Source organism: Amborella trichopoda, chromosome 1, assembly GCF_054954075.1.
Source record: "Amborella trichopoda isolate Santa Cruz 75 chromosome 1, AtrichopodaSantaCruz75HAP2 v2.0, whole genome shotgun sequence".
Lineage (NCBI taxonomy): Eukaryota > Viridiplantae > Streptophyta > Magnoliopsida > Amborellales > Amborellaceae > Amborella > Amborella trichopoda.
The window spans coordinates 12985060-13006434 of record NC_142336.1 but is presented as its reverse complement, the minus strand read 5'-3'; the positions used below and the strand labels follow the sequence as shown (position 1 = coordinate 13006434).

General features: G+C 33.6%; 1 protein-coding gene and 1 long non-coding RNA gene across 2 annotated transcripts; one reads left to right on the top strand and one right to left on the bottom strand.

Moving 5' to 3' along the window:
- Positions 1 to 16654: 16654 nt before the first annotated feature.
- On the bottom strand, positions 16655 to 17768 carry LOC148783560 (uncharacterized). The gene is made up of 2 exons (XR_016045118.1): positions 17630 to 17768; positions 16655 to 17116 (listed from the first exon to the last, which is right to left on the bottom strand). It is a non-coding gene; the product is annotated as an uncharacterized LOC148783560 (long non-coding RNA).
- On the top strand, positions 16843 to 19531 carry LOC18444567 (transcription factor ORG2). Its single transcript, XM_006854734.4, has 3 exons — positions 16843 to 17127; positions 17581 to 17937; positions 19294 to 19531. Exons 1-3 carry the CDS (start codon positions 16843 to 16845, stop codon positions 19375 to 19377), a joined length of 726 nt encoding a protein of 241 aa, XP_006854796.1. The 3' UTR covers positions 19378 to 19531.
- The last annotated feature ends 1844 nt before the right edge of the window (positions 19532 to 21375 follow it).

The following is a 21375-nucleotide window of genomic DNA, read 5'->3' as shown; positions in this document are numbered from 1 at the left end:
TGACTGCTCTATTTATTTTTTTAATATTTTATTTTCCTTTGTTTCTCTGTGATATTGATGCTTTAACCCACCCTTTTGACTGTGAGCAGTTTTTCTCTTAATCAAACTTGAAAGTATAGAGATAGAAATATCTATAACCCATGCTAAAATTCACCCAGCCCGACAATTTTTTAGGTAAATGTCCCCAGGCTCAACCCATAAGGAGTAGCAAGCACCGTTTTTTTTCCATCAACCAAGCCCTCACATCCCACCAAGGTCTCTTTAGAGAGCCTTTATTTATTTATTTTTATAGAGATGTTGCTGAAATTCAAGAGAGAGAGAAAGAAACATATAACTGCTGCCAATAATTAATTTTCTTATGAAATATTTATTTTATATGCTTGGAATATAATTTAGAGATAGTTCTACATATTCTATTTGCATAATAACTGTCATTACTTTGCATAATTATCCTATGGCTTGATCTCTTTGAGTTGGAAATTTCATGATCTTGATTTTGTGAATTCAATTTTTGCGATTATGTTATACTATATTTTTGTGGAAAAATATTAAATATCATTGTAGACTTTCTCTCTAGAACTAAAACATATTCATATATTTATGAAAATTAGTCTTGTGCAAGAATTACATAAAGTAGATTGTTGCCTGACCTTTTGATTTTCTTGCATCACAGCAGTGTGAACATAAACCTTTTGAGAGAATTCTTCATTGAAGTCACTACCCATTCAAAGTCGACAACCATGTTATTAAACATAATTGAATTTTTTGAACCTTTAGGTATTATCTAAAATTTAAAATAGCATCTAGGCTAGTCATGTCAGAACTATCAAAATTTGAAAAACTCAATGGAACCAAGTTTTTAATGTGGAAAAGAAAAATTAGATATATTCTATTCCAAGATAGGGTTGACTATGTTCTAGATACAAAACCATCAATTTTAGAGTCTAATGCAATGGTCAAGCCAGAAGGTGACTTAAAAAATGGTTAGAAAATGACAAAGTAGCTAAGACTACTATGTTGAGTTTTATGAAAGATGATTTAATTAGAATCTTTGAGGATCATACCACAGCTCAAAGTATGATGGGTGCCATATCTGGAAAATATGGGACCACTTCTGAGACCCATGTGCAATTGTTATTAGAAAAATATAATTCTTACAAAATGAATGAATCAGACTCAATAAACAAGTATGTCAATAATATGACAGCGCTTGCAAAGAACCTTGCTGCGACCGAGAATCCAGTATCTAGGCGCACGCAAGTGTTCATTGTCCTTAACAGTCTCCCTCCATCTTGAGAGCTTGTTGTAATTGCATTAAACCATTTTGCACAAGGGATAAATCTGTTAAATCTTCCTATGTACCTCAGTAATGAAGCTTAGATGAGAATGAGGAAGAAATCAAATGAACTCCACTTTGCGCAAAGTTCATCTTCTAAGATCCCTAAGAAGCCTTACAGTAATCAAAACTATAATAGGTATAAGGGAAATGAGAGAAATTTTAAAAATGAAAATAATAAGCTTGAGAAGACCTGTTTTTATTGTAAGGAAATTGGGCACATCAAATTTAATTGTTCTAAGCTGAAAAATAAAAATAGGAACCAAAATAACAACCATGCTAGAAGTAATCAAAATAAAAGAAATGACTTGATCTGCGTAGTCCTAGAATCTTTAGTTACCGACCATGAGCTGAGGAATTGGTTGATCGACTCAGGCTCCACTCAACATGTCTCGAGGACTAAGGATAGATCCTTGGAGTTAAAGAAGATCGCAGTCGATAACCAACAGATTTATATGGGAATAACACCTACTGTGATGTAATTGGTGTTGGTATTTTCAAGCTGTGTTTACTAGGAGGAACAAATCTCCTATTTATTGGTACTTTGTATGTGCCCAATATGACGTGTAATTTGATTTTTTTTCCTAGGTTAGACGACAAGGGTTATGAAATAATGTTCACGTCTGGTCGGGTAACAATTGGGAAGCATTCTAGAGCATTGGTGTATGGCACTAAAGTTGACAATTTGTACCAAGTGAATATTAATGAAAGTTCATCTCTTTTCAATTATTTTGATGCTTCTTTTGATGCTTTTGTGTGTGTGGATGATTCATTTTTATAACACCTAAGATTTGGACATATAAATAAAGACAAAATGAATCAAATGATTAAAAAAGGCTTACTCCCCAATTTAGGAGAAATTGTGTTCGAAACATACGAGCCATGTATTTCTGTTAAATTAACTAAAAAGCCTTTCCCTAAAGGTAAAAAGTCTAGTGAACTACTTAGTATTGTTCACTCTGATATATGTGGCCCATTAAATGTAAAACCACACAGAGGTATGGAATATTCCATAACATTTATAAATGATTATTCACGTTATGGATATGTATACCTAATTAGCAAAAAACCAGATGCTTTAGAAATTTTTAAAGAACATAAAGCTGAGGTAGAAAATCAATTAAGTAGACATATTAAAATTCTTTGAACAGATAGGGGAGGTGAATATTGCTCCATCTTATTATCGAAGTTTATAAGGAGCATGGTATAATTCACCAAACAACCATGCCATATACACCACAATAATATGGTACAACTGAAAGAAGAAATAGAACTCTAATGGACATGGTTAGGTCTATAATGAGCCATTCAAATTTATCACCTCATTTTTGGGGTGAGGCTCTCAATACTGCAATGTATATTATTAATCGTACTCCAACTAAATCTATAGACTTGACCTCATATAAATTATAGACAGGTAGGAAACCTTACTTTACAGTCTTGAAAGTTTGGGGTTCTTGGGCATATGTTTTTATACCACCACAAAATAGAGGTAAATTACAAAGTAAAACTATAAAATGTTCATTTATAAGCAATGGTTTAAAAAACGGATCGGTGACCCGGATCGGGCTTCCAAAAAACCGATCCGGATCGGCGAATCGGCGATCCGGATCAGGAATAGGGTGAATCGGTCAGAATAAAGCTTCAAAAAAATCGGAAAAAATTATTAAAATTCATTATAAATATTGTTTTTTATGAATTCAATAAGAAATGAGGGTACTCCATTAAGAATTTTCATGTTTTTGAATGAATATGCGAATATTGATATGTTCTTTCCCTGCATGAACCGCCATCCAGCATTTAATTTACATCACACAAAAGGATAAACATAGAATTATCATGGAATAAGTATATCAACATACATGGACTATAATAAAGCATACAATTAGTAACATACGATCTAAAAATAAAATGATAGACGACGTTGTTGTTCTTCTTGGTCAAGCTGGTGCCATTGATTGAATTCGTTTAACAATTCATTGATTTGATCTAAAAACGAATCATCGATATTAGCGGGCGTCTGACTATTCCCAAATCCCTGAGTGTTAGTGTTTTGTTGTGTTCCCAATCCAAAATCCCTGAAGCTTATCCATCCTTCATGCTCACCTGCACTGTCGTGCTCAGCCTTACACTGTTGCTGTTGGGACTCGATATGTGAATAATATGGCTGGGATAAGGTGGCCTCAGAATCATTATCTCTCTCATTTTCTCTTAGACCCCCTTCCCACTCTCCCTCATTAGGTGCAATATCACCGACATATTATGGATACATTGGCTGGCTGCTTCCTCTTTCATGCTGCTCATCACTTTCTTCAATATCTTCATCATCGATAGCCTCAAGGAACGCTCTCTTGTGCAACACTGGCTCCTCTTCTTCTACTACCCATTGGTCTGCTGTATCTGTGACAAATATTGTGTCTAAGTCTATCGGCCCATAGTCTTCAAGCTTCCTTCTTATTTGTCGCTCTCTGAGGTTTAAATTATAATGAACGTAGACTAGTTTATGAAGCTTCTCAAAAGCAAGTTGATTCCTCCTAGTAGTGTGCAACCATTGGAACGTACTCCAGTTGCGCTCACAGCCAGTAGCAGAACATGTCTGGGAGAGCACCTTGATTGCTATCCTCTTTAGGTGAGGTGCATCAGTACCATATATCTCCCACCACTCAGCTGGATTAAAATGTAAAAAGCATTGTAAGGGCAAGAACAATTCATAAGATTAAATATATGAATGAACAAAATATTAGCGAGGGGATAACCTGGATCCATCATAGTTCGAGAATTTCTGGCAAGTCTAGTTCCGAAGGATCCTATATCATCCCTATACATAGCAAGCTAAAACAAATATATTACGTTTTAGTGCATTATTCCTCACAAATATAACAACTCAATGAAGTTCTTACCCAAACATTAAATAATACCTCTTGTATTGTTGCTACTTGGTTTTGATGACTTCTCTCCAACCTTGCAATAATGTATCTGACCCCTTCCATAATCTTGTGGGGTTGTTCAGGTGTCAAATAGAAAAATTTTGGGTTGAAGTAGTAACCTAAAAAATATATAAGTAGAAAAATGTCATTTACAATTTCATAAAAAAATGATTTAAACTGAAACATTGTAATGATATAAATATATATTTACCAGCATAATGAATTGGACGTCCAAATTTGGTGTTCCACCTCTTTTCTATAATCTCGATCACTTTGCTAGCAAAATTACACTTCTCCCCAATAGCTGATTTCGCCCTCTCAATACCTTCATAAAGGATACCCATGGTAGCTTTCTTGTCAGCATCTATCATTCTTAACACCGTGACCAAAGGGGCAGTGGCCTCTACAATACTGGAACATCGAGACTAGAACAGCCTATTGGAGATTATGTTATCCACTTTTATACCGGTACTGGACTTCAAGAGGCGGTCATTTAACCACTCTTCACAAGTAAACAATCTCTTTAATGCACCTTCAGATTCTCGAATGGAGTCCACAGCTAAGTAATCGGTCGCAAAGCGGGTTATGGCAGGCCTGATTATCTCTTTTTTCTTAGAGTGTTCTCTAAACAGAAATAATATTTTAGAGTGGTTGTATATAAATCTCGACACCAACCTTGCTTCATCAAGAGTCTCCTTCACAATTTTGATCTCACCGATCTCCTCTAACATAGGATCGATGCTGTGTGCAGCACACGGGGTCCATACTAGATGCTTCCTCTTATCCATCAACTTGCTGCCCGCAGAAACACATGCACGCGCATTGTCCGTAATAAACTAAACTACGTGCTTATCTCCCACGTCCTCTACTATCTGATCATATAGTCGTACGTAAAAGTTTGCATCCTTCTTCGCCTCTGATACGTCTTTGCTAGACAAAAAAGCTGTACCTTTTGGGGAATAGGCCAAGAAGTTTAAAAACTCCTTTTTACTAACTTTATTCAACCAATCATCACTCATAAGAGTAATTCCTGTCCTTGGCCAACTCTGTTTATATTCTTCAATCCACTTTTTAACTTCATCTATCTCTTCATTTAATATTGGCCCACTGAGCTCATATGCCGTCGGGGGTTTTACCCCTGGCCCGACTCTCTGGATTGCACTAATCATAGGTGGAAAATATGGGCTATTGGCTGCATCAAAGGGAATCCCTTTATCGTAGAACCATGTACCAACATATCTCCCTAACATGTTTCTTGTACCTTTAACCATGCCTTTTAGGGTCATCTGTTGTGACTTAGGCTTTGAGAGAAATGGGTCTTTACGACCATGACCTGCAATACTGGCACTCCTAGGTAACCTAGAAACAATTTTTTCAACAACTGATTCTCCTTGATACATATTGCCACCAACCCCTCCATACATATTTGAGCTTGGCCGGCCATACATGCTCGAGCTGGGCCCGCCATGCATATCTGAACTAGGCCCACTATGCATATCGGAGCTAGGCCCACCATGCATGTTTGAGCTAGACCCACCGGGCATTCTAAACCCACGTTCCCTCTGATATTGTTCATGTAAACTCAATCTTGTGGCTATGTCCAGCTCATTATTATATTGCTCTTCTAGGTCATTATTATATTGCTCTTCTGTAGCATTCCTGCTTGATGGTGTATATAAACTAGCTATCTCCTCATTCATCCTATGTTTGGCAATTTTTTTACCTTTGTTAGCATTAAGAATTGCCACCATCTGTTTTTTTACATTACTAGGGACACTAGTGCATGCAAAAACTTTTCCATTAACTCCTGCCAAGTGTTGCTTGAACCTATGTACCCCACTACTTATCACTCTTTGACAGTAATTACAAATAATTTTGTCTTTCTTGTTGGGATCAAGTCGGACCCCATGTTGCCATGCAAGGTCTTCTGCAGATCTTGACATGATTCAACTGTTTTAAGATGTAAAAAATATAAAATTAACCTGACAGTTCAAAAAGAAAAATAATCACCATGTGTAGTGATAATATGTTGCGGTAGTTCATGTAGTCATATTCGTTGTTATTTGTTATTGCAAAATACCTTTTTTGACAATAATATTTTTGTACATATCAATTACAAACATTCAGAATAATATAATATAAAATGCAAGCTCCAAACATGGCTACAACTCAATTATCAAGAACATACAGTTTTTGCATTAAAAAATTAATAATAAAAACAATTCTTCAAAGAGCCAGCTAACATTAGTCATTCCAACTAAAAAATCCATGAACAACAGATAAAAAAAATACAGTTTTGCATTAAAAATATAATAACATGCATTTTTTTGCATAAATAATCCATCAACATACAATTTTTTCAACAAAAACTTTAACAATAAAAATTTAAAATATGGTTTAATACCTCATGATAATTAAAACCTTGTCACGATTTTCACATCTTTTCGGAAAATCATCATTTTTCAAAGATTTCGATCATGGAAAAAAAAAAAAAAAAAAATTACAGCAAACTCAAACAGTAAAAATTAAAAATTGGGTTTAATACATCATGATAATCAAAATTTCACAACTTTTCGGAAAATCATCATTTTTCAAAAAATTTGATCATGGATAAAAAGAAATAAAAAAAAAAGTACAGCAAATTTTCAAAAAATTCGATCATGGATTACAAAAAAAAGTTCGATCATGGATTAAAAAAAAAATTTAACAAATTTTCAAAAAGTTCGATCATGGATTAAAAAAAAAAATCACAAATTTTCAAAAAATTCGATCATGGATTACAAAAAAAAATTCGATCATGGATTAAAAAAAAAATCACAAATTTTCAAAAAATTCAATCATGGATTACAAAAAATTCGATCATGGATTACAAAAAATTCGATCATGGATTACAAAAAATTCGATCATGGATTACAAAAAATTCGATCATGGATTACAAAAAATTCGATCATGGATTACATAAAATTCGATCATGGATTACAAAAAAAAAAAAAACATAAAAAAACAAAAAATTCGATCGTGGATTACAAGAACAGAAAAAAACAATTCGATCATGGATTACAAAAAATTCAATCATGGGTTACAAAAAAAAAAAAAAACAAAAAATTCTATCATGGATTACAAGAAAAAAAAACAAACATTTCGATCATGGATTACAAAAAAGTCGATCATGGATTACAGAAAATTCTATTATGGATTACAAAAAATTCGATCATGGATTACATAAAATTCGATCATGGATTACAAAAACAAAAAAACAAAAAAAAACAAAAAATTCGATCGTGAATTACAAAAAAAGAAAAAAACAATTAGGTCATGGATTACAAAAAATTCAATCATGGATTACAAAAAACTCTATCATGGGTTACATAAAAAACAAAAAACAAAAAATTCGATCATGGATTACAAAAAAAAAAACAAACATTTCGATCATGGATTACAAAAAGAAAAACATTTCGATCATGGATTACAAAACATTCGATCATGGATTACAAAAAATTCTATCATGGGTTACAAAAATAAAAAATAAAAAATAAAATTCGATCATGGATTACAAGAAAAAAAAACAAACATTTCGATCATGGATTACAAAAAATTCGATCATGGATTACAAAAAATTCTATCATTGGTTATCAAAAAAAAAAAAAAAAATCTGTTCTTCATAGAGCCGTTTTACATAAGCGAATTTAACTCAAACATCCACCTCTAAGTGAATAAATTACATCCAATTGAGTATATTTTCTGATAAACAACAATATAAGGAATCAAAACCCTAAATTTTTAACACATTATTTCTAATATATCATGAAAACAAAATCAAAAGGCGGAAAAAAAAAAAAAACAGCGGAATTTTGGTTCCGCAGACATCTCAGTGTTCATCTCAAATTTCATGCTGTAATTGACCAGATTACGTAAAATTGAAAATTTTAAATCATACTAGACACAATAAAGATTAAAAACCCTAATTATTGAACTCTTTATGTTCAAAATATGCCGTGAAATAAATCAAATGGCGGAAAAAAAAAAACCCCGTCTTACTTGATTTTGTGAACCAAAGCCTTTAATCTCCAAAAAACTCTGTTTTTCTCAACGATTATCACAAATTAGTAACAAAAGGTTTTGATTCACAGCTTTAAGATCAAAATGCCTACAAATTTTGAAAGATTCATGCCCTATTTGGCATGAAACTTTCAGAAAAGGTGAAAACCTTAAACACCAAATTTTTCGTGATCCAAAAACACCAAAATTTTCAACCATTTAATCCTTGAAAAAGCTGAATAAAGCTTTTTACAGCCTGCAAATTAGATCACATGCCAAAAAAAACAAGAAAAATGATCAAAAAATGACAAATTTCAAAGAATCCCGTGAAGAACACTGTGCAACCTGTGTTCTTCACGGACTCGTCGATTCCGCACAGTGACTCGGCGAGTCACTGTGCAGAATCGTCCGGTTCTCTCTAGAACAGGACTATTTCCGATTTCTTAGTCGATCCGATCCCCATTTCACGATTTTCGAGTCAAACCGGGTGAGTCCGGTTCGACTCGACGTTTTTTAAAACACTGTTTATAAGTAATTCAGAAAATTCTAAAGGCTATGGATTCTATGAAACTGGATCCTTAGTAGAGAGTCGTAATACTCATTTCTTAAAAAATATAGATGATGAACATAATTTAAGTATGCCTATTGACTTACATGAAATTGATAAAGATAAGGATATGGAAGACCCTATTTCTCAGTCTCCCTCTAAAATTGGTGAGAATGATTCAATTGAATCAAGTATACCAGATAGGCCTAAAAGAACTAGAGCCCCACCTACGACTTTAGAAGAATTTGACGTATTTATAAATGAATATAATTCTTTTTGCATGAGTGCGAATTCAATAGATGAACCTCAAAGCTACAGTGAAGCTATTAGCTCATATGACTCAGCCGAGTGGACTCAAGTCATGTGAACTTGATTATATTAAAAGAAATCAAGTTTGGGAGTTGGTTGACCTCCCTAAAGATAGAAAAGTCATTCGTTGCAAATGAGTCCTAAAAAAAAAAGCTTAATGCAAATGGAGCTATTGATAAATATAAAGTTTAGTTGTTAGCAAAAAGATTCACCTAAAATGAGGGTATAGATTATGTAGAGACTTATTTTCAAGTATAAATTTTTCATCTATTAGGATCATCCTAGTATTAGTTGCATATTATGATCTAGAATTATTTCAAGTGGATGTCAAAACAACTTTATTTAATGGAAAATTAAAAGATGATATATACATGAAACAACCAAAAGGATATGTAATTAAATACCAAGAAGACAAAATATATAAACTTAAGAAATCTTTATATGGTCTAATACAGTCTTCTAAGCAGTGGTACATTACTTTTCATAATGCAATCACTGAAATTGGTTAAATAGTCAATATGTTAGACCATTATGTATATGTCTGGAATAGTGAGAGCAATTTTGTTATATTGTCGCTATATGTAGATGATATTTTGATAGCTGATAATGATATTGGCATGATTAATCATACGAAATCATGACTAAGTACCCATTTTGAGATAAAAGATATAGGAGAAGCCTTATATGTATTGGGCATTAAAATAACAAGAGATAGAAGTTCGAGGCTTTTATGTTTATCTCAAGAAAATTATTTAGAAAGTATTTGAAAGAGATTTAAAATGAAAAATTGCAAACCCATAGATACACCAGTTTGTAAAGACCTAAAATTATCAAAGAAAATGTGTCCATTAAATGATAGTGACAAAGTTGAAATGAAAAGAATTCCATATGCTTAAGCTGTAGGATGTATAAATTTGGTTATGTTGTATACAAGACCTAATTTGACTCATGCATATGATTTTGTGATTAGATTTCAAAGTAATCTTAGGATGGCCTATTGGCAAGCCATAAAAAAGATAATCAGATAAATAACAAATTATAAGTTGTGTTTCCAAGCTGATAATTTAGAGATTATTGGGTACTCTGATGCAGACTTTGCTGAAGACCCAGATGATAAAAAATCAACATCAGTATTTGTATTCCTCTTTAGAGATGGATGTGTTTCTTGGTCTCGCAAGAAACAAAGTTTTGTTGCACGATATACTATGGAAGCCCAGTATATCGCTTGTAGCATTGCTACAACTTATGCCGTCTAGATTAAACACTTCATAAATGATTTGAAGCTGGATATTGCCAACGGACCAATTAAATTTGTTTTTGATAATCAAGATGTTATCTCATCAATTAGAAATAGAACTTATAGTTCCAAAGGTAAGCACAATGAAATTGATTATCATTATATTTATGATATTATTGGAAAGAATGAAATAACTGTAAGTTATTTGCCATCTTCAGATATGATTGCAGATCCTTTAACAAATGTATTATGTTTAGAAATATTATCAAAGCATGTAGCCTTGATGAGACTTAGAAATATTTAAGTCAGGAACTCTCAAATGGGAATTTTTTTTTTTCTTTAATATCTTGGTCATGAGAGGAAAAGTCGCATTAGCGTGAAAAACCTCATGACATGACTTTGGATATTTTTTGCTATGAGATGTATAACTGCACCAGCGTGAAAAACCTCATGAAAATGATATACTCATAAATGTTAAACCTATTAAGTAGTATAAACTTTATAATATTTTAATGTATTGGTCCTCATGGCCAAGTGGGAGATGTTGGTTCGTATGAGTGGCCATGGGGGCTCATATGTCCCATATTTCTCTCTCTTATTATTTATATTAATGTTTTCATAATTATCACTTAAAAAGCTTCTTAGAGAGAGAATATGCATTTATCCAATGGATAAATGATAACTACCTATCTCCCAAGATTAGAGGGCCACGTTTCTCAAATATTCCAAGAGGAAGACGAATGTTGGAGAACGACTTCCTCCATCCCTCTATAACTAGGCTTTTTACAGTAAAGCCTGATCTCTGCGAGCCCTAATCTCACGACACTGCCATTAATCCTGGGAGCTTGGTATTTTCATCTCTTCATCAAAAGTCCAACAATATCAATATGTATGGTCTGGCCTCTTCGTCAGAATTTGAGTGTAGTTTAATATGGGAGATGGGGTAGCTTTGGTTGATTTAATTGATATTGGGTAGTTAGGAGAGGTCTGTTACGTAAGGCCGATTATGAAATTGTCTAAGAAGATGGTGCAGTCCTGGTGGGGTGTTATAGCTCAGCGAGGTACTCATTTGGCCACCTATGCCAGGTATTTCTTAAATATGAAGAGGCATGTAAACAACAACATTTTTAGGCAGAATTAGTGTTTCAAACTCTACAGAGGCTGATGCAAGAGCTCTTTTAAGTTGACTTAGGTTTTTTATTTGGTATTTCCATGAATCTTGTAATGGTAGTAGAGTACCTTAAATTTGTTAGGGATTTGGTCCATCCACTAATATCCTGTGGCTCTTGGAGGTAAGATCCACGGAGATCTTAACCCAACATGCATTTAGGAAGCATCTGTTATGGGTGACCACCGAAGTCTCTAAAATTTATACCAATGCTCCCTAGGTGAGTATACCAAGCATCTGTTATGTATTTTGGGAGTGTGCTAGTCAAAACTCAATTATATTTTGGTATTTTTACGAGTCGCACGTCTTCTACACTTTGAAGAAAACGATACCGTTTTGTGATCCAAGAACCTCGAAGATTGTGTATTTGACAGTGAAATGCTTAGTTCTATAATTTATTGTGGTTAAGGGGGACTTTGCTAAATTGATCCCAAGAAAACTCTTAAATGCATTTTATACTTTGATGAATGTGCAGTCATTTGCATGGCAAATATATCTCTCTCTCACATGGATTCGAATATAATAAATAGCATTCGAAAATCACTGTTATAACTCCGAATAGCCCAAGTTGGATCAAGATCTGGAAGTGGATGATTCTGGATAAAAAAACCCCAAAACTTCCAATTTTTTATTTTTATATCTTTTTAAATTTCTTTATAAGGTGTAGCCTAGTATAACTCAGGAATCATGTGGATTGAATTGGGAGAAACAATATTGCTTCTTTGCCGATTCAGATTGCCACTAGAAAATGAAAATACGGGGCGATTTCACAAGTTAACACCAAGACCCCTGGCCCTTGAAGCAAGAATCATCCAGCTAAAGACTCTCTCTCGTTCATTTGTATTTTTTCCATTATTTTTTATTTTTGATAATAGGCCAGCTTTAACCATCTATATACACTTGCTCGATGGTAGGGGTAGCAACGGGTCGGGTCTAGCTGGACCCGGACCCAAATTGTATTTGGGTCATGATTTTAGACTCGGACTCGACTTTTTAGGTCCAAAATTTGGACTCAACTAAACCCGAGGTCAGGTCTACCAGTCGGGTCCTAGGTCTGGTTGGATCGATCGGCACCCTTACTAGGTGGGAGCAACTTGTGAGATTTGTTTAAAATGCACACTTGAGAGGGACATGTTACGAAGTCAACGAGGTGGAACTTTATATTTAATGTTTGCTTAAATTGATAATTGACATTGTAATAGAACACTCTATTATAAGTGTACACTAATCTTGGGATGAAAAGGAAAGGAGGCCCATAAACTATAATAAATGAGAAGATATTCGTGGCTCGTGTTTCCCACAATAAGAACTATGTTGGCGCATGCACCCACGTTCCAAACCCATGTAACGACATCCAAGAATGCGCATTGCTCGTGCCAACTCAAGCAACTTTAGTCCTTTGCAAGAGACAATTAAATTAGCTAAGAGGCCAATTAGGACCACCTTAAAATTTATTTATGATGTAAGGGTATTCTCAGTTTCTTTTTTTTTTTTTTTTTTTTTTTTTTTTAAATGATGGTATTTTTAGTTTTTTTTTAAAAAAAATGATGGTATTTTTAGTGTTTTTTTTTAATTATCATGTGGTATAACGGGGGGAGGTTTGTATAAGGTGTCAACCTTGTATTATTGAAGTAAGGTACACCTCAAAACTATGCAAAAAATGTAGTTTTGGTGTCGCTATGCCTTATGATGATATGAAAATCTATTATTGCCCCTAATTATAAATTAAAAGTTTCAGAAATGGTGACGATCGAGCAGATCTATAAACACTTGAAAATATTGAAAATAAACAGTTCAGATAATGTGTTAGAAGTTGAACTATTTTTAGGACTAGAAATCCCCTTTTTTTCATGTCTATGAATGTCGAGGTTGAGATGATCGATTTGAGTGTTTTCCAACATAAGAACAACCTTCCCTAGTGGATTTTTTAGGTGCTCCTTACCCGTACAATATAAGGTCGAGACACCTTATATAAATTTCTTATATAAATTTTTTCTGTCATATAACATAAAGAAAATTAATACAAGGATTAGACTACAGGTTTCATAGTCCAATTGGTGATGACCACAAAGGGAAAATGGTCATGAGGGTTATCACCATCCAATTAATGGATTAGAAAGTGATAGGAGCGATGCTCACCATCAATGTCATGTTATGCAGGACCCCCTCTATCTTTATCACCATTTAACCTAGGCTTTAAAAAAATGGTTACCCACATCACCTATTTGTAAAAATGGTCTAGATCGGTGAACTGGCAGTCTAGATCGGCAGATGGGTGATCCAGCCCAGTGAATCGGCCAATAAAAAAAAAATATGGGGAAAAATATAAAATTGAAAAAATAATAAAAATAAACGGGTGGGGCCAGATTGGCCCAGTTCCCTAACAAAATTGACCCGTTTTGTCAAAGAATCGAGCGGTTCTTGGGTTTTTGATAAATAGGAATGGTCCTACCGATTCCTAATCCATATCAAGTGATTCCTATCCTATATGATCATAAGGACGCGGTCAGCGTGCGGCCAATCCTGCACATGTAGAAATATATGCTTGGCAATAAATATATTTTTAACTATAATATGATCCTAATTTTTGGAGAATATATAATCTTTAACATGGATATAATGAAAATGAAAAAATAAATAAATTTAAAAAATTAAAGATAATACTTATAGGACAATGATTTCAGGCAACAGTTGTACAATAACATGATGCAACAACATTCAAAAACTATGTTAGGGCTATTTGTTTGATCTGATTTTAAAATATACGCTATTTTCATTCTATTGAACAATGAACAATCACGTAAAAGAAAATTTTGAAAACACAACTTAAGAAGTATTTTGTTAGTCTAATTAACATAAACCGTCCATTTTGATGAGATAATTAGATTTAGGCTTTAGAATGATCTTTTTTTCTTCCAAAATTTTTAGATATTTTATTATCATTAGTTTAACAATATTAAAAAATAAAAATTATTTTGAAGTCATAAAGTCTTAGATCTTGAAATTCATCAAATAGAAGGTCTAGATTCATGGTTGGAGGGGACTCAATTTTTATCATATATAGGGTGAATTTATATATATATATATATATATATATATATATATATATATTAGATTGATTTTTTGGATGAAGAGAGTGTATGTGCATATATATTAGATTGATTTTTCGGATGAAGAGAGTGTATGTGTAAAATTTTAGGTCATATAAATACCACAACACATGGTTTTCTAGAAGTGTGGTTGCCATTGCATGAAATCGCTGCCCATAATTATATTAAGAAAACATTTAGACGTTAGTTACAATTATTTTTAGATGGACCACCTATTTGCATCCATCTTAAATATGGATGCTTTATACCTTTGGACCGCATGTTGTACAAACGCAGTCTAGCTCATGTGAAACAATTGTTTATTTTTATTTTTTTTTGGCAATTCAATGGGGATGACGAGCCTCTACTCATTTTTTAAATTGTAAATAGTTTTTGAAGGCGTTTGATAAGAATGAAATCCTACACCGGGAGTGCTTCCACCATGACCCCAACCCCATTCCTGATGAAACTATTGTTGTCATCTAATGGGTTGTATAGATTGTCGGGAATGACCAATAACAGCGCATGAGGGCTATTTTAGTCATTTTATGGTGCATGTAGGCGGACCATCGTATGCTTCCTCGGTGTATGTTACCACACAGCCAATTAAAGGAGGAAACCTAATTTGTAATCTTTGTGATAATGGAAGTCCCTGGTCATGTGATGCATAGCTTCCAAGCACACATCTTGGACGGTGATGGAGAGGGACGGGAGTTTACTAGTCCATTATGCGACTCCAATGCGAGGGCCCACTTTCCATAAACATCCAACCGTTCATTGGCACGTAGCGGCCTCATGACTAAAAAGTGGTCCTTAACCACTAGGCCTAACGATTGCTTCATTATTAATAATTGTCTAAAGCCTAACTTCTCTATCAACTTGAAAAATAGGCAGGACCACGTTTCAACCCTTGTGTAACATAACGGCTGATATTACGGTGCTCACTCTTCGTAACGTAAATGAATGCATGAATCAAAACGCTCGTTGCATGTGTTTCATATCTCTTATGATGCGGAGCATGTTAAATAGGCTTCAAGTATCTTTTTAACAGAAAATAAGTATAAAACTAATTCTTTAAATGCTAGGTGGTCAGGGTAGTAGGTCACCACAATATGATATCTTAAGTTTCATTTTTATCTCGAATAGAATACCCCATCCCGACTGAGCTTTCAAAAAAAGAAAAAGCAAAATGATATTGGAGCAAACAATAATATTCACTTTTCTTTGATATTGCATGTTATCTTCCATTTTCCCTGTTTTTTTTTTTTTCTTTTGCCTTTCATCCAGATTTTATCCATTTTTCCTAAATCCAAATTTCTGTTAAAGTAGACAATACCGTTACCTATAGTTGAACTCCGTTACGAAAAAGACGATTATCAAGAACCGACCATATCTACCCTGATCTCCCTTAGTCAATTATTTAAATCCAAATATTCTGTGGTCCGGCGAGAGCATTTCCTCTATTCATCCTTCACACGAAACACAAAATCTAGGAGTACCTTTTAGCTCTCTATGTTTTGGAAATGTAACCAAGCGTCCAATTTAAAAAAAGTAAATAAAAATAATACCAAATGCACTTTGTATGTGCCTAAAAACATGATGTCCACATGATGAATAAAGACTATCCAATTCTAGGATGGTCAGATCTAATTATTAAAGAACTTAAAATATATTTTCTTTTTTATTTTCTTTCAAATACTTGCTAGGTGATACTTAGGTGGATCTCAATATTTCAGATTTAAAAACAAAAAAAAAGAAAAAAAAAGAAAAAAAAAAAGGGAAAACGGGAACTCCTAAGATCCTAATTCAGGCAAACACGCAAAATCACATTATACTTCTGGATAGCATGCACTTATTATTTAAACACTAAAACACATTTAAGAGGAGAATAATTTGCACTAGATTCCTAATTTGAGGTCCTTCACACTTAATATTAAAGAAATGCTGAAATCTCCATTTCATTACTAGTAACCGGTGGGACATAAACAAAGTGAAGCAAAATGAAAAACAAAGTGCAAGTTGAAGTTTTCTGTCATTCATATAATAATCATGATTAGTTTAAATAACATATAGAGATAATAAAACTAAATCAACTTACATGGGGTGGCCCTTTCCCTGTATATATATTCATGATCCCAACCTTATTCCCTTAAAGAAGCCAAACAGAAAAAACTGCCTTAAGATACTCACCATGCTGGCCTTATCACCTTCTTGCGTGTACCCAACAACATTTTCATGGCCATCAGAAGAGCAATTAGCTCCCTTGAATGTGGAGAGTTTTAATGGTGATTTCTCCTACCATGGAGATCCTCATATCTCACAACCTTTTTTTCAAGTTTCTTCAGAAAATACTGAGAGTGAGCAAACTTCGAATGTCAAGAAGCTCACCCACAATGCAAACGAGCGGGATCGTCGGAAAAAGCTCAATTCCCTCTACTCGAGCCTGCGATCGTTGTTGCCAGAATCTGAACAAGGGGTAAATTCATTAGCTAGGCTCTTCTCCTTGGGGTTACTTTCATGGTCTTAAGCATGACAACCTATTGGAATTTTCAAGAAAATAGTAGCTCTTATTTCAATTTTTGGAAGATAAAACTATGTTTTTTTATTTCAAATAAATAGCCACATAAAATTATCCTGGGGCAACAATTGGCTCTCTCTCTCTCTGAGATTTCTTTTTCTTGATCTATTATTGGGATAACAAGGTCCATCATTTGGAATTTTAAGTCATCTTCGAAACCTCATGATGAGATTATCATGGTTGAGAATTATAAATTTTTTGTGTATTTTTTAATTTTCTTCTTTAAGTCTTAAATAACTAAATGGTCTTTTACGTGAATGCGTGCAAGCGCGCATAGACACACACGCACACACAGAGAGGGGTGTTTACTCTCTTAATCTAAGTTGAAAACTAATCTGTAAAATTTCACAGAAGAGGATGAGTATCCCAACTACCGTTACCCGGGTCTTGAAATATATACCGGAGCTACAAAAGGAAGTGGACAGCCTGATTCAACGGCGGGAGGAAATCTTAGCTCGAGCTCCGGTTCAAGACAACCATCGGATCCCCAACGCAAACAGAGGGAATGTGCAAGGGAATTCAGTACCAAGGATCACAATTTGCCGGCTTGATGAGGGAGAAATGATGGTACAAATCTGTGCGTCCAAAATGAAAAGGGGCCAATTCTCAAAGATTTTGATAGGGTTGGAGGAGGAGGGGCTCATGGCCACGGATGCCTCTAGTTTTTCTATTGGTGGACATGGAGTTGTTTACAATCTCCTTCTTCAGGTCCTTCCTCATGTAACACAAAGTACAAAGTACATTAATTATATATATATATATTTATTTTATTTTTTTCATTAAACAGGTAAAAGATCTACATGTGTTAAGAATGGAACTCAAGACGTTTTAAAAAGGATTCGCATTTAAGATATTGAATATAGGACCTTTCAAATAAAAGAACCTATCAAACAAATGCACTGTTTAGTATTTCACCAATTTGTTTTTCCCAATTTCATAAATTTTTCAAGAGACGGCTGTAACTACAAGCTTTTCAAAAGATAATGTCACACTGAGTTAATATGGGTTAGAAAAGATTGAATGTGCAGTTTTCAAATTTTGCCCTCCATTAAAAAGAAATTAGTTTTTAAGAATACCACTTATGTGAGGGATTAAATATCAACATCTCACTCTTAATACCCTAGAGAAATTAGCATTTTCACGCACAAACCAATATCTGCTAATTAAAATATATTGGGTAGTTTCAATCACTAATATCTCTATAAGTCACTTTGTGAGAGGTTGATCTAATACCAAAATCTCATGAATCTCCTCGTGAGCTATTGGTACTTTCTAATACTAATATCTCATTAAGTCACGAAGCTTCGTGGCATACTGATATTTTCTAATGTTAATATCAAATATGCATTAAGTTTTCGTACGATATTAGTGTTTCCAAACGCCATTATCTCACTCCAACACCGTTATTTGACGAGTTCAATTGTGAGACATTAGTTTTTTTAATATAAGTATTTGAGATATTGATGTTAAAAAAATTAATAGCTCTTATCATAGAGTTTTTTTAAAATCTACAGTCGTTATGATGGAGGATCAAAATCGGAAATTGCTTCTCCATCAATTTGTGACCCTTCATGTCCTTCTGGGGTTTTATAGAATGAGAAAGTCAAAATTGAAAATTGACCCTTCTTCCGCACTTTATAACAAAAGAAAAAATGGATGCATAAAATGCTCAATGGTGTATCTCTGTGGTTTTCTGTAATATGTTTTCAAAAATACAAAGCAAAGCACTAATCATTATTATTATTTTTCTTGGGGGATACAAAAAAAATTATTATTTGTTTTTTTTCTTTTTTTTTTTTTTTAATTTTTAATTTTATGGGAGTGGGGGTGGGGGTGGGAGGGGGAGGGGAGAGAAAGAGAGAGGAGTCAATAACTAATTTGAAATAGGGGTAGCAATGGACCCAGACCTGACCCGGGCTATATGGTTATCTTCTTATCGATAATATACTTTTTTATATACATGGATTTGATATCTGGATTAGTCGGGTTCAAGCCCATATACCAATTTCTTGTCCTAACCTTATTAAAATTTTCTAATGTTCCAATTTTTTTTGTTTTCTTCAGGTAAAAGAAGGGTTCCCAAGATTGGATTGTGAGGTCCTTAAGGACAAGATTCTCTGGTTATGTAGGATGTCCAAGAACCCATGACAATTTCTAGAAGACCAGACATCTGAATACATGTATAGTGTATGCAAGTGCATTTGTGCACTTAAGTATGTATAATTATTAGCTGAACCTTTTGCAAATGATATAAAGAGAAAATGAATGAATAAGGAGGCATATATCTAATTCTCACCTATAATTCATTTGTGGTGAGAGAGTTTATTCATGCCCATGGTCCTGCGGTTGCAACCTAAAAAATATACATGGCAAACTAGTCCCTGATTGATTAGCCATATTCCAATGTAGTGAACGAATTGTTGATTTCCATATTGCACAAATGCCCTAGGGTTGTAAAAAGAGTTATATTTCATCTTATTTTATTAACAAGGGTGTGTAAGGGGTCTTCTCCTCCACTGCTTTACACAGAAAAAGAACGTCGATTTTCGTATTTTTAAGGAAAGGTATCAACACTTTAGCATAACCAGTTTATTCATTGACATATGTCATTATGTAAAGTTTCTATAGGATTGAAACCCTGAACAATCAAATTAAGGGGCACCTTAATATTTCATTAGAAGAGGTTGTTTCGATGTCAAAAACCCTCAAATAGATCACGTCGACTTTGAGATGTGTAAATGTAAAAGAAAAAAAAAAAAAAATGATTTGAAGTCTGGGAAATAGTGCATCTTGTAATGCATTATCGAGGCTGTCAATTTTTAATATTTTGAAGTGATTATAGGTTTTCTTGTTCTACATTATTTTTAAGGCTTTAAATTATATATTAAATATGAAAATAATTTTTTTACTAATGAAAAATCATTTGTCAACATTATTTATAGGTATGCCTTACTTTGTATACAAACGTACCTTAAATCATGTATAGATGTATAAGTAGCATATACACAGTCTAATATTTTACGTATTTAAGTTATCTAAAGTTTTCATTGCATACTTTGTAGGATTGTTTAAAACAAAACACAAATCATATGGTATCATAGCTTCAACAATTTAAAACAAAACACAAATCATCCATTTATCCCCGGTAGTACGTCTCCTTGTCGACTGCTGCTTATAAATCGCACATGGGTGCAGTGAAAGTGTGGGTAAGGAAAAAGGGAAATAAAGGAACAAAGGGAGGATGCTACAACACTTTGTCTACAAACAATGAAAGGTCACACCAGTTCCTCACTATTCGGTTGCTTCCAGTGTCGCAGGAACGGATCCTGGCCAATGGGCTACTCCGGAACCAATTCGGGTGCCCAGATCAGGCAGATACCGGCTAGTCTAAAGATTTTTTTTAACAAAAAAAAAATCAAAAAATCCCAGAAAAATCTAAAAGTAAGAAATTTATTTGTGATGCGTTTTTATATTGTTTATTATTTTGGTAAAGTTGAAAAGTATTTTATATAGAGCTGAGACTCTAAACAATCAATTAGAACGACCCCTTAAAAATTTCATCAGAAGAGGTTGTTTTGATGTTTAAATATCCTCAAATGATCATCTCGACATCAAGATGGAAGGACATGAGAAAAAAATAGATTTCAAGTTTTGAAAATAGTACTTCTTGTAATGTGGACTGTCAACTTTCAAGATTTTCATGTTTTCATTGATGTGCTCGATCTACATTATTTCTTAAGCATGAAAATATATTTTAAGGCAATCATAAAGATTTCCAATATGGAGACCGTATTTCGTGATACTATTTGAAGGTGCGCTCTAATTTGACTGTTTAGAGCCCCAACTCTACACGAACCACACCCTTTTTATATTTTCCTATCTTTTTTAGATTATTTTTAGGAAAAAGTTTATATAAGGTTGCAACCTTATAATGTAGAGCTACAGATGCACCTCAAAAATCTATCGAAAAAGGTAGTTTTAGTGTTGAAAAACCCTTTGATTTATAATCTCAACAATGAGATGTATGACCATGAAAAATAAAAATATTTTAAGTCTAAAAAATAGTGCATTTTACAACATATTATGTACACCGTCCATTTTCAAGATTTTCATATGTTTATGAATCTACTTGATTTTAACCATTTT